This window comes from Choloepus didactylus, chromosome 13 (genome assembly GCF_015220235.1).
Source record: "Choloepus didactylus isolate mChoDid1 chromosome 13, mChoDid1.pri, whole genome shotgun sequence".
NCBI classification, from domain to species: Eukaryota; Metazoa; Chordata; class Mammalia; order Pilosa; family Megalonychidae; genus Choloepus; species Choloepus didactylus.
In genome coordinates, this window is record NC_051319.1 from 2,392,143 (window position 1) to 2,410,750 (window position 18,608).

The following is an 18,608-nucleotide window of genomic DNA, read 5'->3' on the forward strand; positions in this document are numbered from 1 at the left end:
GGTGCTCTTATTGATAATTATGTCAAAACAGAATGTGTTAAATGGATCTGTCCCAGGTAAATTGGACATTTGGTCCCTCTAGTCATGAACAAGCGATCATCTCTGACATGGGTATAAGAAAAAAAACATGACCTTTGTGGTATGTGTTTGTCAAATGTCCTATAAAGGACATGGGGAACAGGTGTAACATTTGAATAGGCAAATAGTATGATCAGATTGATATTTTACTAAGGTCTTTTTGGTTGTTTTATGGAAGATGGATTTAGCAGGGGTTGGTGCCAAGTGTAAAGGCAGGGCATTGCCATACTCTAGGCAACAGAAAATGTTGACCTGAGCTAACGTAATGATAATAGGGCCAGTGAAGACCAGGTATATTTAAGGTTACATGAATAGAGTTGAAGAATGCTTGTATATGAAAAGAAAGGGAGGAGAAGCAAGGATGAGCCTCAGAGATTTGGCTTGAATGACTGGAAGAGAAAGAAATATGTTTAGGGGAAGATATAAGTTCCATTCAAGTCTGTTGAATTTGAAGTATCTTTGGTACATTCAAATAAGCATATGTAGAACAGTTCTGGAGGCCATGAACCACCCCCCTGTCCCCCTCAGCCCCATTGTGTTTTAGGCTGTGATTTCTCTTCTCTTGATTTATTTATCCTTTTAATCTCTAACTTCACAGATTTCTCAAAGGCATCATTTTTTATTCCAGAACTATTATAGATTTTTTTCTTTTTGTTTGTTCAGTTTCTTCCCATCTTTAAAAAGATTTGGGAATTCCCCTTTTGAGAAGGCTGGATGAGAAAGAAAGGGAGTGGAAAAGAGCGAAATTGGTAGCTAGAGGCAGAGTAAGGAGGGATCCTTTAATAGTGGAGAGTATGTTTACAGGTTGTTGAAAATAAGCTGGGTAAAGATTAAGATTAAGGATATGAGGGGGAGGGTTTTGTAAAACTGAGGTAAAGCAGGTGGAATGAAAAGCTTACTCAGGGATTCCTTCCTCTTAAAGGGAGCATGGGTCTGAAGTTGATTAGTGTGAGGGCTAATAATGTAAATTGTGATACTCGTAGAAGGTAGTAGTTTTCAGACTCTCAATCTTGAATCCTTTTTTATTTTTACTTTTAGAATTTTTTTAAGACAGTGTCTTCTATAGAACAAGATTTAGGAAATACAGAATTTTCAGGCAACTATTGAAGTTAGTGACCACAAAGTTATAGTAAAATTAATTTGCTCAGCCTTGTGTTACAGACACACAATTGGAATGATTCTGGACTTTGCTAAGCATGTTCAAGAGGAGGACAATGAAGCAAGGAAGTCTTGGTATTGGCAAGAAAGTGGTAGAAATGGCATATAGTGGGGCACAAAAAAAAGGAAGCAAAGACAGTAGTAAATGTTGGAGAGAAAATAGAGAAAGGTCAAGGGACTAGCAGTCTTGGAGAAATTGATGAGCAAGTATTTTAGGAGCAGTGTAGGAGTGGGAAAGATGCATGGTGTCTATGTTACCATACTCTCCTGATTGTCGTTTTGACTGCCCACTCCTCCGTCTCCTTTTCAGGCGTCTTTCTTCTGCCAGTCCCTTATATGTTGGTGCTCTCCAAAGTATTGTATGTTCTGCTTTGGTTTCCCACTAAATGCTTGCCCTTGGGAAAGCTGCAGTTACATTTGCTCATTAATCCTAGATAATACTTCTAGCCCAATTCTCTCTCCTGAAATTCACAATTATGTAGCTCACTGCCTTCTTAACATTGCTGCCTAGAAGTCTCACAGACTTCTCAAATTCAACCTGCCTAAAATTGAACATATATTCTGCCCCCAAACCTTCTTCTGTTCCTAGGTTCTATAGCACAGTCAGTAGTACTTGCTGGAGCACAAGACAATTAATTGTTATGCCCTGTTGAATCTTTACTATTAAGTTTCTCCAGTGTGTATACAGTTTACTGTATCCCTGTTGTTACTTCCCTTATGTACAGGCCAACATCATGTTTTATTTAGACCCACGTTGTCCATTACAGTAACCACTAGTGTCATGTGGCTATTTAGCTCTTGAAATATACCTACTCCAAATTAAGATGTGCTGCAAGTATAAAATACATACTGGCTTTCAAAAAAGAATGTGTAATACCACATTAATAATTTATTATTGGCCACATGTTAAAATTATACTATTTTGAATATTTAAGGTTAAATTAAATACTTTATTAACATTAATTTCACCTCTTTTTGCTGTTTTTAAATGTGGCAACTAGAAAATTTTAAATTATTTTGTGGTTCTCATAATGGGCTTACATTATATTTCTGCTGGTCAGTGCTGTCTTAGATTATCGAGATAGCATCCTAAGAGGTGTCTCTGCTCCTGATTTGCCACCCCACCCCATTTCACCCTAATTCTATTCTGAACCACACTGCAACTCTAGTGATCCTTTAGTCTGATCATAGCACTAACCTGCTTAAAACTTTGATGTGATTCTCTTTTCTCTACATCATAATTTTTATGGTCCTGCTCATCTGTTAGCTTCACCTCTACCACTTTAACCTTGATTCTCACTTCCCCAGATGAGTTCCGCTCTCTTGAAACATTCTTCCTACCCCTTCTTACCTGATTAACTCCTACTCATCTTTGCCTTTAGAAGGCTTTCCTTCAGGAAGACTTTCCTAACTCTTCAAACTCTGTAGATTTGAACACCTCCTACATGTTGCCTTAGTTCCTATACCCTCTCTACCCTTGTGCTTGTGCTTGCATTGTATTGCAATTGCCTATTTAGGTAACTGTGCCTCTCCCCACATATACTGTAAGTTCTACAAAGTCAGTAAAGATAAATTTTGCTCGCCACTCTGTACCCAGTTCCTGTCGTAGTGTTTTGTCTTGTAGGAGGCACTTAGTAAATATTTGTTGAATAACTGAATTTAGATTACAGAAGTAGAACGTTTACAGGGGACAGTGTAGGAATTAGGCAAAAGAATGAGTATCTGAAATGAAATAGAATTAAAGTTTGCTGGACATGGACTATAGTTAATAGCACAAGTTATAAAGATGTGCTATCATCAATTTTAACAAATGTTCCACACCAGTACAAGTTGTTAATAATAGGGTGGTATACAGGAATCCTGTATTGTATGCATGATTGTTACATAAATCCACAACTTCTCTACTAAAGAAAAAAAATAGCTAAAGCAAAAAAAATGACCACTGGAGTTAGGTGTTTAGGTAACCGAGAGTCTTGATAACTAGTTCCCAGTCTTTTTTCTACCCTTGCATCCCATAAATAAGGGGTGATTAGTTGTTCTTTAATGACATTTTTGAGATACAATTCACATACCATACAATTCACCTGTTTTAAAATGTACAGTTCAGTGGTTTTTTAGTGTATTCAGAGTTGTGCAACTATTACCACAATTAATTCTAAAACATTTTCTAGAGTGATTTGTTCTTAAAAGCCTCTCAGGTAATTTTCATATGCTTATTAAGGGAACCTATTTCTTCCTTCCCACACACCCCTTATCTGCTAAGAAAGCACTGCACCAAGAGTTTGGCTATGCCATCAACATTCTATATGTGTTGTAATTCCCATAATTGTGGAAAGTTTTGGGATAAAGGAGTTAGGAATAGATGCATATTTCCAGGAGATCAGTGAACAAAAGGAAAAGAGATAGACTTATATAGGCTTATATCTGACTTATGGTGGGGGTGAGGTATGAGAGAATAAGCAACTTCTATTTGAGAAGCCTACAAGGGAAGCACTATCTTTGGAGAGAGAGAGTAGAACTACCATTTCTGTTATCTTAGGAGGTGAGGATAAATGTTCGGAGATGTGAAAATGTAGGGTGGTTTGTCTACTGTGGAACAGAGAGGGGGAGCACAAAGGAAGTGTTTGAATAGGAGTTAATTTTCAAAATGGAGTTAGCTAGCTGCAATGTTTTCACAAGAGTAGATCCAAATCATTCATTGATAGGGTGACGTGTTGGGGGAGGTTTGGGTAGTTGTCTGTGTAAAGTCAGGTAAGGCTTGGATTGGTAAGATTTTGTATGAATAGGCTGATGAAAGAATTAGTTATATTAAGAAGTAAACACTTGGGCACCAGTTAGGGAAAATCTTAAGAAAAAATGAGACACGAAATAATTGGGTGTCTAGCTCTACCATTAAGTGATTTGCGGTGCCATTAATGGAGATGGGAAAGGAAGGAGAAGAAAAAGAAACAATTTACAACCTAATTATTGTTTGTGTTTTTTTTTCTAATATTTGGTTTAAATACTTTCTTTTTGCTGATGACTAAATCTTCAGTTAACTAGACTAACCTTCTAAATGACTACTACAAAAATATATTTGAAGGGGAAGTACTAGAAGGGGCAAAATTAAAATGGAAAGGTTTGTTTTATAGCTTTATTAAGTAAATCACTGTGATAAATATTGGGCTATAGATAGGTAGTATATGAAATCTTTTAAAACTGTATTGATAGTCCAGTGATAATTCAATTCAGCTTGAGTTTGATATATACTAAAACTGAAATTTATTTTTAGGATGTTTTTTAAAGTTTTAAATAAAATGTTATACTGTTATGCATATTTAAATTTGTTTTTGTAATCTACAAATTGATACTTTGTAGACAACATGGTGAGTACTCATTCAGAGGATTTTATGTGTGTGTGTTTGCTTTAGGATTGTTAAAAACTAAACATTTCTTTTCTTTTCTTAGTCCAAACCCCTGATACCTCTTCAAAAAGAGACTGATTCAGAGACCCAGAAAATGGTGCTTACTAACTACATGTTTCCTCAGCAGCCAAGGACTGAGGATGGTAGGAATTTAAGAATGTTTCCTTTTTTTTTTTCTTTTTTTAAAACACTGACTTGTCAACACAAAGATATGATATGAATTTTAAGTCTCCAAGATCTAGCCTAGTTTGAAAGGAATTTGGAGAATTGATCGAAAAAGGTCTCTCAAATAATGGGGAAAATAAGGCAACATCTCAGGTTTATAAACAGTTGAATTTAGAGACATAGATATACCATGTGCTTCCTTTAAATGATTCCTTAAGATTAAACAGCTAATTTCATCTATTATATATCTTTGTTCTAAATCACATTGAGCTAAATGCTATGAATGCATTTTTACTGTTATGTGACTAGACTAGAACTATTAAACCAGGTAGTATTTTGTTCCCTTCTCTTGCTGTGGACTTAATGCTACCTTTGGATCTATACTCTAGATCATGATAATCAGTAGAACTGTGACTGTAAATGTTAACTGTAAGTCCTTATTTAGTAATCCTTTTGCCTGTAAAAGGGGGGACTACATCCTTTACTATTGGCAGCAAATCTTTTTTATGGATTATAGTATAAAAACCTATAGACTAAGGAGCAAGTTGTTTCAATTATATGCTTTACTGTGTGTGTGTGTAGTATTTACTATATGTTATACTTAATTATATAATTTTTATGGATGTATTTTTCTGAAAACAGTAAACATTTCTGTACTGCAACATTATTTTTAATTAATTAACTCTTAATGCATAAAAACACTGAAGAAAAACTAATCATTCTTCTTACTTTATAAAATATATCTTGGACAAGTTGTATAAATTCTTGAGCTTCAATTTCCTTATCTTGAATTAGGCATGATAGTGTTTATTTTGCGGGATTGATCTACAGATGAGAAATAATGGATATAAAAGTGCTTAGCAGTATGTCTCATTCAATCAAATTGCTGTTAATACATTTTTGTGGCAGTTTCAGCAAATAGCTTTGAAATATTTTAATACATCAGCACTAAATTTATGTTACTTTTCTTCCATAACTAGTGATAAACAATTTAAAAACTCATTGAGTTAGACATTTTGGTAAAGAATATTATTTCATGGGTGTATTTGATGAGATTTATTTGAGTGAAGCAAAAACTAACTTTTGAATTGAATTTAAAGTTAAGGCTTATAAGATGTGAAATGCAAATAGCTTTGTTAATTAGATGACCTGTAATTAAAGCTTTGAGGATAGGTTTACAAGCAAGATTTTTCTTCCATATATTTAAATCCTTCCCTTACCTCCATATTTAGCAATATAATAAAATATGGAAATGTGTATCCATAACAAAATATAGTGTACTTAATTTTAAATGATCACTGTTGATATAGTATCTTATGTAAACACAATAAGTGCACTAGAAATTAAGAAGTTAAAAACAGATAATGGAAACTCTGGCATGTGCCAATACTAGTAGTGCACTGTGGGAAATTTTAGCAAATGCTTGGATATGTCAATAGAAGTTTTTGTTTGTTTGCCTTAGTTACTGGGACTCTTGTCTCAGTTTCCCACTTTTCTTTGTCTCTGAAGATGGTTTCTGGATAATAGGAAATAGTAAGAGTAAGTATTCCCTAAATAATATTATGATCATCTATATAATATATTCAAACAAAGTTCTTTCATGTAGAAAGATAGAATGCTAAGCTAATGCTTCTTAAAATATTTTTGAGAAAAGAGAGAGAATGAATTCTTAGTGTAGAGAAAAGACTTTAATGTACTAGAGCCTGTGTTGGCAAATTATTTCAGTAAAAGACCACCTAGTAAATATTTTATGCTTTGCAGGCCATAAGGTCTCTTGCAACTACTCAGCTCTGTCATAGCAGTGCAAAAGCAGACTTAGACAAAAAGTAAACAAATGAGCATGGCTGTTGACTCATAAAACTTTATTTATGGACAGTGAAATTGGAATTTCATGTAGTTTTTAGGTCATGAAATATTACTTTTTTTCTCTCTCTATTAAAAACTGTGTGGGGAAAAAAAATACATGTTGTAGGCTATACAAAAACACAGTGGGCCAGATTTAGCAGTTTGCTGTTACCTGTCTTAAAAGGTTGAAAAGGCAAACTTGCAAGTGAACATAAACATTTTGTTTTCTTATGTTATTTTGTTATTGTGTGTATATTGTTATTTTATTGTTTCAGAGAAGTAATAAAAAGTGAAAAATAGTATAAAGGAATCAAATTCGGATGTCATTCCAAAGGAATATTCTCTGAGAGGAGATTGTTTTTCCCCTTGTGATTGAAAATCTCCAAAAGACATGTTTTATCTGTAGTGTTTTTATTTTATTAAAGTGTTAAAGTGTTTCTGTGAGCTCCTATTACTGTCATATGTCAAATTTTTTCCTTTCATACTTCTTGTTTCATTTTTGCTTCCCCCAGGATAACCAAACATGATTCAAACTGTAAATAAAACTACTCAAAAGCATATGTACATTTTATTTTTGTAATTAATTAAATTATTATATGCACAGTTGTGGGATTTTTGATAGGCCTTCCAGGGAATAATCAGATAAATGTCCTCCATTCAAATAAAAGCAATTACAAACTATCTTACTAGGTTTGTAGGATTTTAATTTGCCGTCTTTTAGTGTTGTGGAGTCTTTAATTTTACGTTATACCTGTATGATAAAAGTAGTAATAAATCTTCTTATCTTGTTCTCTTTGTATTCCCCAAAGTCCTACAATTTCTTTATCATCACTGGTTTTCTATCTGTAAAGTGGAAATACTTTTTATACCCTAGATTCCATGAATTTTGTAAAGATAGTTGAAATAAGCAAATTTAGCAGTTCATTTCTCACTTATGTTGGTACTCTAAACCCAAGAATCAAGGAACAATGGCCACATCTGGCCTGCTGCCTGTTTTTGTGTGGCCTATGAAATAAATAGATTTTTCAGGTGAATGTTTGCAATTGATTTAATGATACGGAGCATTAGCTTTAAACCCCAATTAGGTGAACTATTGCATTATTAGGAAAAGAATTACATTATTTTCATTAAGTGGACCTGTATTACAAAAATTTTTAATGTTATATTTTGAATTTTTTCAATTTTGTGGAAATTTGTTTTCTTCTTTGCTTGTAAATACAGAGAACCCTTGGTTTGTTTCTTGGCTCACAAAGCATAAAATATTTACTATTTACAGAAAAAGTTAGCTGACCTCTGCTCTAAACTGTCCTAATTGTATGCTCCTGCTCAATCTTTCTTCTGTTTTCCATATAATCCCTTATTATTATCATTTCATGCTTCAAAACCACCTGGCTTCCTTCCTTTCTATCATTTCTATTAATTCCCTTACTGTTTCTTCTAAAAGAGATCATAATTCAGGTAAGAAATTTATTTCTGATTTTTGATATGAAGAATAGAAGTAGCAATATGGAAATCTTGCCATTTTAATTTTTTGATGTTGGAGATTTGGTTTAGAGTGGAATGGTCTACAGTGGAAAAGTCTGAGATACAGGATACAGGTTTTTGATATTCTGAGGCCCCTTGGAGTTCATGTCCCCCTAGAAATATCTCACTATGGGTTTTATGAAGGGAACATTGTAACATAGTACCCTCATAATACTTAAGTTAGAAACCACATTGTTGTTGGGAGAGTGAATTTTCTTAAAACTGCAAGAAAAGCTTTTTTATGTCAGAACCTCTAAAAAATAGGTAAATCAGAAAATATTATACACAGTTCTTAAGTTGGAGTTTTGCAGCAATTTGAGAGAAGTAGACACTTTGTTCCCTTTTAATCCATTCAGTTTTTATTGACCATCTTTCTTTATGCCAGGTGTTGTGCAAGATCTAAATATTCAAAGATAAAGGTCCTTGCCTTCAGTAAGCTCATGTTCTAGAGGGGGATAATAATAAATAAATCTGAAAAAGAATGGGTAAGATCCTGGGCCTAGGTAGACGAATCTTAAATAGGAAGAGGTGGAAATGTGGATCCATGTAACAGTAAGTTTTGTAGCTAGTGGATTCAGGGTGTTGGACAGTAAGAATTTGAGGATTTTTATTGCATTTCTTTTTCATTGAAGAGGAATAGAAAATTGCTTCTTGAGGATAGGGCACTTGAGGAAAGTGGAAGTGATTTGGAGTGGGAAAGAGGCTAACTAGGAATGACCTGAGCTACACTGAGGAATAACAAAAATGGGAGAAATACCACAAATTTATAGTGTGTCAAAACAACAAGGTTAGTTTCTTTTTCTCTGGTAGAATTCAACAGTACAGAGCAAAGAAAGGTAGATTACTGAAGTACCAGATTGAAAGTTTTGTGGGACAGGTATGGCTTAAGGAAAAGGGGGCAAGAGAGTTGGCAGTGGTTGAAATAATGCATACTCCCAAATATAGCTAAATACAAATGATTTTTTATTATGTTCAAAGTGGCCATATTCTGGTGTCCCAGGAATTTCTTGTTTTTCTCTTAGTTAATTTTATATGCATGTAATTCCTTTTTGTTTTGAATAGGTGTGGTCATTTTATTTTAATGGGCAAAAACAAATTGTGAATTTATTTTATATTGTACAACTTTATAGGGTGGTATATAATGGTTGAATGGATTAATTTTTAAGCCTTGGATTTTTTTTTTTTTTTTTTTTGGTTGCTTCATGAAACAAAAAATTATTTAAGAGTTGTTAAATATTTACTTTTAAGATATTGGATATCAGGACATGTAAGTATTGTTTATGTTAAATTTTCCATTCTTTTTACATTTTATGTATACTTAAATTTTTGATATTGGAAAGCTCTTCTAAATACTTTATTTAAGTAACAATGCTTAAGTATTAAAAGTATTACAATTACATAAGTAGTAAGCTATATTGTGTATAATGTTGAATATGAAGATGTAATTACATGCCATCAGAGTAATCCCTTTTTTTTTTTAATCAAAATATGTTCCTCTCTTTGTCATCAAACTCCAACCCTGCTTGTACACATGATTATTAATATTGGAATTAGGGAAGATTATTTCTGAAAGCAAAAATCTGAACAAAATAATTTATATACTACCATGTTAGTTTTGGAGGAGGCCACTGCACAAAATCACATGTACACAACGTTTTAATTGGTAGGTTCTTTTCAGGGAACCCTTTAGTAACAAACAAAATGAGAAAAGTCATCTTTAGGGAAGAAAAGATTAACATTGTATAGAAATGTTAGAATCATAGCTTAGTAGTTAGCCTAGGATTTATTATCATCCTTGACTATATAAAACTTAATCTTAATGAACACAACCAAAAAGAAAATTATGAGAAAGTAATAGCTTTTTATAATTAACAGTAAAATATATTTTTGTTTTTGTCTTTTGACTTTTCTCTAGTTATGTTCATATCAGATAATGAAAGTTTTAATCCTTCACTGTGGGAAGAACAGAGGAAACAACGGGCTCAAGTGGCATTTGAATGTGATGAAGACAAAGATGAAAGGGAGGCACCTCCCAGGGTGAGTGTGTTCTTTCTTCCTTCAAATTTGAAATATATTTGCTAATATTTAGTGGGTGCTATATGCCTATACTATGCTATTTTGGGGATACAAAAGAATTAGTTACTTGCCCTCAGGTAACATATTTCACACATGAAGTAATTTGAGAAAAGTATAAATCTGTGATTAAAAACTAAATTTTATAGTAAAAATATATGTAGAAGAAAAATAGATCATTGTAGGCTAAAGCAGTTAACCCAGAAATTTGTCTTCAGTTAGTGCTTTTTTTTTTAAAACTCTGTGGGTTTTATTTGAAATGGCTATTCTTCCCCCCTCTTCTTTCTTTAATGATTATTTATATACAATCCTGGCCATAAAGTACTCTTTTATAAACATGTTTCTTTGTGTGATTGAGAACATTGTCACAGCGATAGAAGTAGCAAATATACATTTCCAAGTTACTGATGGGTATAATTTGCCCCTGATTACTAGAAGATGACAATTAGGCTAACATTGGAAGACTTTGGTTCCTAGCATAGGAAGACATAAGAATTCGAATGTGTGAATTTTATATGTGTCTGGATACATATCTAACTGGAAAACACATATATTTAATCTGCTAAAAAAGGTTTTAATACATATTGAAATCTATGGTTGTGAAGTCTTTTGATTATTTTGTTATAATACCGTACTTTCATTTGACCCTTGAAGTGTAATATGCTTTTAAAGGCCTATCATCTGTCTTCACACTTATTCCTATAATCTAAATATTTAATGTAATCCAGATAGATTATAGATTAAGTTTTGTTAGAGATTGACAAGAGAAATATTTAACCATATTTTAAATTTCATTTATTTTATTTCTCTAGGAGGGAAATTTAAAAAGATATCCAACACCATACCCAGATGAGCTTAAGAATATGGTCAAAACAGTTCAAACCATTGTACATAGGTTAAAAGATGAAGAGACCAGTGAAGACTGTGGAAAAGATTTGAAACCACATGAAGATCAGCAAGTTGTAAATAAAGATATGAGTGTGAAGGTTAGAAAACGCAATTCAAAAGGATTGATCAAAACCTACTTCAAGTTCTTTAAAATTTGAAAATGACCGTTGATATAATGATCTTTTTTATATATGCTAAAAAGAACTCCCAAATTTAAGTTTTTGTCTTCAACTTCATGAACTGGGTAGCTATAATAATCATAAGCAACCTTCCTAATTGCTGCTACTGTCATCACTAACTCTTTCACTATAGAATGTCCATATCAGAAGGAAAGTGTCAACATAGCTTTTGGAAAAAAAAATCACTGCCTTCACAAAGGATAAAATAATAGAGTCAGAAAATTTATTATTATGGAATACTGTTTTATCCCCCCTGATAATATTGACTTCCTCCTCTATCCCATTCTCACTTTAAATATAATCACTATGATAGACCTTTGACATTTCCTTGGTATGTTTCAGAAACCTTCACAAATCGCTGAATTGTATATTAGTTGTGTGCTTCTCCCCATTATATCACAGAAACAAAAGTTCACACTTCACTAAAGTTACCTACATTCCTCGATGAGCAAAAAACAATCTAACTACCTTGAGTTGAGCATGCATAGCTAGGTGATTTACTTGTCCACACCAGCCTTGCAAATTCTAGGATTAAAATGAGCTTAGTCTACATTATAAATTTTATTGTGGCTCATTGACCATTGGAGTCCAGTTGTTCCCCAAATGAGCACTTTACGTGTGAGTGCTAAAGTTTTCCTTGTTTAAGATTTATCCAGAATAGGAAGATGTTAAATTACTTTTAAGTTTTCCTCTTAATGGATATAATGTAGACATAAAACTTAAGGTACATGAATTCTTTATCTTTTCTTTTACTTAGACTTCAGAAAGTACAACTCCAGTAACGAGTAATCTTGATGAAAGAGAAAAGTATGTAATAGGGAACTCTGTACAGAAGATCAGTGACTCTGAAGCTGAGATTAGTCCTGGGAATCTAGTGATTGCACATATGAAAGCCTCTGAGAATTTGAAGCATATTATTAACCATGATGATGTTTTTGAGGTAAAATATTATGCTGATTAATGCATTCATCATTGACGAATTTCATAATATTTAGTAAATATCACTCCTTTATCGCTTTCAACTTATAAGTTTTGTAATGATTACAGTCAGATGTTTACTATATAAATTAAGTTGTGATTCTGTTTTAATTTCTAATTTTATAAAATACAATATTGTGATTTTGTTGTTACTTCTGTAACTTACAAATGAAAAGGACAGTTGCTATAGGTGTACTTCAGTTATTTGATGTTTGGCAATTTTTCTTGAATGTGAAGTTCTTTTTTTTTTTATTTAATATCTGATATGTTTTGTTATATACAGAGTTTCTTCCTAGAGAACCAGTACAAGCTGTAATTTCTTGTACAAAACAGCTTCATTGAGATATTAGTCACATACCATACACTTCACCAATTTAAAGTGTACAATTCAATGGCTTTTAATATATTCACTGAATTTATAGCCACCATCACAATCAATTTTAAAACATTTCCATTACCCTGAAAAGAAACTGTACACCTCTTAGCTGTCACCCCTACCCACACTCCCCCCAGTCTCTCCATCTCCCTCAGTTCTGAGCAGCCACTGATCTACTTTCTGTCTCTGTAAGTTTGCCTCTTCTGGACATTTCATATACATGGACACATATAATACTAGTCTTTTGTGATTGCCTTCTTTCAAGTTCATCAATGTTGTAACATATATCACTACTTCGTTTCTTTTTATTGTCAAATAATATTCCATTGTATGGTAGTACCACATTTTATTTACCTTTCTATCCTGTTGATGGACAGTTGGGTTGTTTCCGTTTGAGCTATTATAATGCTGGTATGAATATTTATCTGTGCTTTTTTTTTTATTGTAAACATAGGTTTTCATTTCTCTTGGATATATATGAGTAGGATTGCTGGATAATGTGGTAATGCTCTGCTTAACCATTTGAGGAACTGCCAAATAGTTTTCTAAAGCAGCTGCACCGTTTTGTATTCTCCTCATACACTGCTGATGGTGATATAAAATGGTGAAGCTGTAACTTTTTAAAACAAATATCTGAAGTATCTTTTATTTATAGCTGCATCATTCAAAACTGCATGTGGTTATTTAAATTCAAATTAATTAAAATCAATAAAATTGAAAATTTGACTTCTGAGTCACTCTAGCCACATTTCATATGTTCAGTGACCACATGTGACTAGTTAGTGACTACCACATTTAACAGCAGAATAAACATTTTCATCATTACAGAAAGACCACTGATCTATGGAAATAGTGGTGTTGTGGGTTTATAATAGCATCTTCCTGAAAATTCAGACTGCTTTCAAAGTCACATCATTTATTTTCATGGTTTTGCTGTGAGTAGTAAATATAAAAGGAAAAAGCTTATGGCCTTTGAATGTACTTTAGGATGGATCACATCACTCAATAAATACATCTTTATGTACATTGAACCTGAGAAAAAGGTTTTAGGTTTGTCCCTTAATTTCTCAATTATATTATAAGAAATGCTAGATGGTGGAAGTTCTTATTTCCTTTATCTGAAGCCTTCATTTGTGGTTGGTCTTATCTTCTGCCTTTTACCTTTCTCCACTGCCAGGGAATGGGAATCTAGTCCTTAGGAAAGGAGTATCAGGAAACGGGATAAGAGAAGATAATGGGAGATAAATGTAACCTGTTCTTATCTAAATCTTTGAGGCTAGTCACAATATACAGTGATATCTTCTGTGTCATTGAGTAGAAGGCATTCCATATTTTAACATAGAATTTAACAAGAAGAGATTTATTAATTTATCTTAATCTATGCATATGTGCATACAAACTCCTATGATTCCTAATATGGTAAACTTAATTACTCATTCAATGTAATTTCTGTGTGTAAGGCACTGTGTTCAAAGGTATAGTGGTGGCCCCAATAAATTGATAAATATTTAAAAATAAATGCAAATACAATCAAGGGTAGACTTTGCTAAGTGTGTAAGAAAAGTATTAAGCACTACCAAAGTTTAGAAAAGAGGATCTCTCCTGGCAATAAAGATCCACCGATGCTTTAAGGAGAAGGAGGCATTTGGCATGTATTTCAATTGGCAGAAATAAGTGAAGGGAATGAAATATGGAAGGAATAATGAGAACTCAAGAATGGTTTTTGGTAAATGTGCTGTTCTAAAAAGAGCATGTTCCATCTGACTGAATGTATCAGGGGCAATAGTATGAAATAAAATTAGAAGAGTCTATTGGATCCTCATTATGAAGGAAGGTCCTTGTGGGCCATGCTAAGAAGTTTAGACTTGATATCCGTAGTCTCTTGGGGACCAGTGAACGCTTTTTAACAGGAGTATTCATGTGATTAAGCTGTGAAATAGAGTTATCTGGTAACAACTATTGAATTCTCCAAGTTGGAGGGCTTTCTGGAAAAGGATGGTAGAGAACGCTGGCTGGAAGTAAGGTATGCACGTCACAGGATATGTAGCATATGAATATCTGACTTTAAGGAATAGAGAAGAGAGAACAGTCACATAACTATAACTGACTAGGATAATGATGTCATTAACAGAAATAGGGATGTTAAGACAACAAATAGATTTGGAAGGACAAGTTTCTTTTTGTGGAATTTGAGCAATTGGCAAAACCGTCATGTACACATATTAAACAGGCAGATGGGAATGTGGATCTTTAGCTAAAAAGAGAAATCAAAGCTAGTTTACAAAGTGGAAAATTGTACATGAAACATAATCATAGTAAATGAAATATCCAAGGGGGGAAAATAAGGGGAAAAAATGGGTTAACTGCAGGAAGAAGAATTAGAATGAGCAAAGGAGACAGAAAGTGGGAGGAGATTTAGGAGACTGCAGTTCCCAGAAGCCCAGGTGCAATATAATTTCATAAAGATGCTGTAGATATCAGAGATTAGGACAGACCTTTGCCCTTCCTTCTCCTGCTCTGTCATTTTTCACATTCATTCAGTCATTGAGTCCTGTTACTTCCAAAATTTCTGTTAAATCTCTTTTTTCTTGACTGGCCACCACTGCCATTGTCTAAGGTCAGTCCTAATCATTTTCTTTAGGACTATATTAGGACTAACAGCTAGATTCTTTTCCATCAATTTCTTTTCCTCTTCCCATACATTCTTTTTTAATTAATTAATTTTTTATTAGAGAAGTTGTAGGTTTGCAGAAAAATCATGCATAAAATAATAGTGTTCCCATATAAACCCTATTATTAACACCTTGTAATAGTGTGGTACATTTGTTGCAGTTCATGAAAGAGCAGTTTTATTATTGTACTATTATGCTGTAGTATAATTTTACTATTATAACTATAGTCCCATACATTCTTACTATAACAGATAGCCATTTTAAAACATAATTCTGATCTTGTGGGCTCCTGGCCTGGCTACTTGAAATGACGACTAATTCATACTCAAAGCATAAGGTTTCACCAAGCAATCCAATCTACCTTTCTGTCTCTCCTGCCACTTAGTTTGAGTTTCACCTATATGGAATTACCTCCTTTTTCTCTGATTTACCATACGCTTTCTTAATCCCCATGCCTCCCTTTGCTCAGAATGTTGTTCCTTTCATCACTCTCCCTTCAAGACTGAGCTGGATGTTACTACCTTTTCCTATTCTACTAATAAGCAGCCTTTAGCTCCTTCCATTGTAATATAATATAGAACAGGAGTTTTAAACTATGACCCTTGGGTGAAATCTGGCCCACTGCCTATTTTTGTATGGCCTGAGCTAAGAATAGTTTTATATTATCATACTATTGGATAAACATCAACAGAAAACAATTCACATGAAATTCAAATTTTACTGTCCATAAATAAAGTTTTATTGGAACAGTTACACTCATTTGTTGACATTTGTTGACATACACTCATTTGTACTGTAGCTGCTTTTGTGCTCTTAAAAGCAGAGTTAAAGAGTTACAGCAGAGACCATATGGCCCTTTACTGAATCTGTGTCTCTTATAACACCATTTTGTTTTATATTTACGTCATTTACTCTAATTTCTTAGGTAGCTGAGTGACTACGATTCTTGGTACTTTTAACAAAATATACTGATACCTTTATTTTCATCATGTTGAAATTAGGAATAGTTTAACCTGTAGAAGATTTGATTTCATATATAATAAGTCTTATACATATCATAAAATCATACATTTTAATTTTTTCTGTTAATATTTGTCGACCACTGTTTTTTTTGTTTTTTTGTTTTTTGGCATCTGATAGCACTCAATGGTAGATAAGCTGGGACAGTTGCCAAAGATAGAAAAATTCATGGTGAATAATTAAAAATTCTGTCTCCAAATTAGACAGACTGCTGTTGGTTCATTTTAATGGCAGAACACTTCTATCTGATGGATTTCTTGGGATCCAGTAATCTTTGAAAGGATAAATTTGAGCATTAGGGAGAGACTGTTTGTTGTCGCCTCACCAAACTGAGTTTTTCAAAAGATAAGATTGTGCTTTTTTCATGCTTGTTTCTCTAGCACTTGACGTAGTACAAGACACATAGTAATCATTAATATACTTGAATTAAGTTCTGCCACAGAAAATTATCCCAGAATTACTTTGGTATATTGTTAATAATTGCTGTAGTTTTATTGCCATATCTTGGAAAAGTTAATATAAATCATAAACTAGTTTTAGTCACTATTACCATTAAAAGGTTTTCATACATGTTCTTAATATTCTTTCTCTTATTTTTCTTTTCCCTTTGAAGTTCTTATGGCTTAATATTTATTTCTTTAAATAAGCCAGAATTTAATTTTTATAATTAGATATTTATTAATATTTTCCCCTTTTTTCTTTAAACTAGGAATCCGAAGAACTTTCTTCTGATGAAGAAATGAAAATGGCAGAGATGCGACCGCCATTAATTGAAACATCTATTAACCAGCCAAAAGTGGTAGCACTTAGTAATAACAAAAAAGGTTAGTTGTTGAAGGAAAGCACCAAGAATAGAAATGGGCTGAATAAAATTTATATATATTTCGGGAATAATTTTAATTAAATGTCATTCTATTACTTAAAGCATGCCTTAGAAACAAGCTTTTAAATTTGCCTTTCTAAAAGCTCAAGTTTCTTATATCTCTTATTTTTAAAGAAAGGTAGTGATTGATCTTCTTTCTCCCCCATGTAAGTTTACTTATAAGAACATGGATTTTATAGACGGTAAGCCTAGGTTTTAATTCATATCCTCCATTAATTGGTTGTACGATCCTTGAGTTAATTTTGTCTATCACGGCATACTAATTTGACATACAATGAGATCAATGAAGGGTTTTTGTGAGTATAAATGGACTAGAGAATGTAAGTCACCCAGATGTAGCACAGAGCCTGATGTATAATAGATATTCAATGTAATTTTACTTTCTTTTGTATCTCACAGATTTTAACTATCCAGCCATTCTTTTTTTTTTTTTAAGCTTAGTGTCTCAAACTCCTAGAGGTGAAAGGAAACTTGAAGAATATCTGTGCCTTTCCGTTTCTTCCTCACATTTCCCCACTAGTGCCTAAGTATATCTACATTATCTCTGCCAAATGTTCATCTAGCTTTTGCCTTTACAGCATCAATAAAGGGTAGAAATTGCTATCAAGGTAGCCTTGATTAGCTTGGGTTTCTAATAATAATAGTAATGATACCCAATATTTATTGAGCACTTACTAATGTTAGGTACTATACTAAATGTTTTACATGCATCATCTAATTTTCACAGTAGCTCTGTAATAAGGAGAAAGAACGGGAGTATAGCTGGGAAAGACCTTAGCACTCATCTAGTTTGACAGTATTTTAAAAATTAAGAGTCTAAGACTCGAATACATTAATTAAGTTTGAGGTTACAGAGCCCCACATTCTACTCTTTTCAACTGTAAACAGTATCCATTATACTTGAACTATGCTCCTAAGTTCTATTTAACAGCCAAAATTCCCTTAATTCCTTAATCCTTTGAGTATTTCTATATACACTATTTCCATGATTTTGCTAGCATTGTGTATAGTTAAAAGCAGCCTTCAGGGTTGAAGACTAATATCTTTTTAACAGTACTTTTTAAAAAACTATTACTTTTTTATACTACCTGCCCATAATGGAATATGAATCCTGTCTATATAATTGATATAGACAACCATCTTCCATATTGAGAATTTGCTTCAAAAAAAATTCTATGAAATGCTTTTAAAATTTGAAGAAAATGAAAAAATCCCTTGATTTGTTTGAAGTTTGTGTATTTGTTTGTGATTGACTGCATTGCTCTTTTTTATTATCAGGATAGATTAAAATTTCACATGTATGGAATAATTTCTCACCCAGTTAAATTTACAGGGGTTGTGAAATGTACTATTTAAGATAGGGTT

The 18,608-nt window shown here is 32.9% G+C and overlaps 1 protein-coding gene across 8 annotated transcripts in view; it reads left to right on the forward strand.

The window, feature by feature from the left end:
* Positions 1-18,608, forward strand: part of ERBIN (erbb2 interacting protein) — a 196,204-nt gene that overhangs the window by 158,127 nt on the left and 19,469 nt on the right. For all 8 annotated transcript variants that reach the window (XM_037801905.1, XM_037801906.1, XM_037801904.1 and 5 more), the window contains exons 15-19: positions 4,684-4,783; positions 10,090-10,211; positions 11,060-11,233; positions 12,072-12,254; positions 17,070-17,184. In XM_037801905.1, the coding sequence (XP_037657833.1) occupies positions 4,684-4,783; positions 10,090-10,211; positions 11,060-11,233; positions 12,072-12,254; positions 17,070-17,184 (694 nt within the window). The remainder of the gene's footprint in view (positions 1-4,683; positions 4,784-10,089; positions 10,212-11,059; positions 11,234-12,071; positions 12,255-17,069; positions 17,185-18,608) is intronic.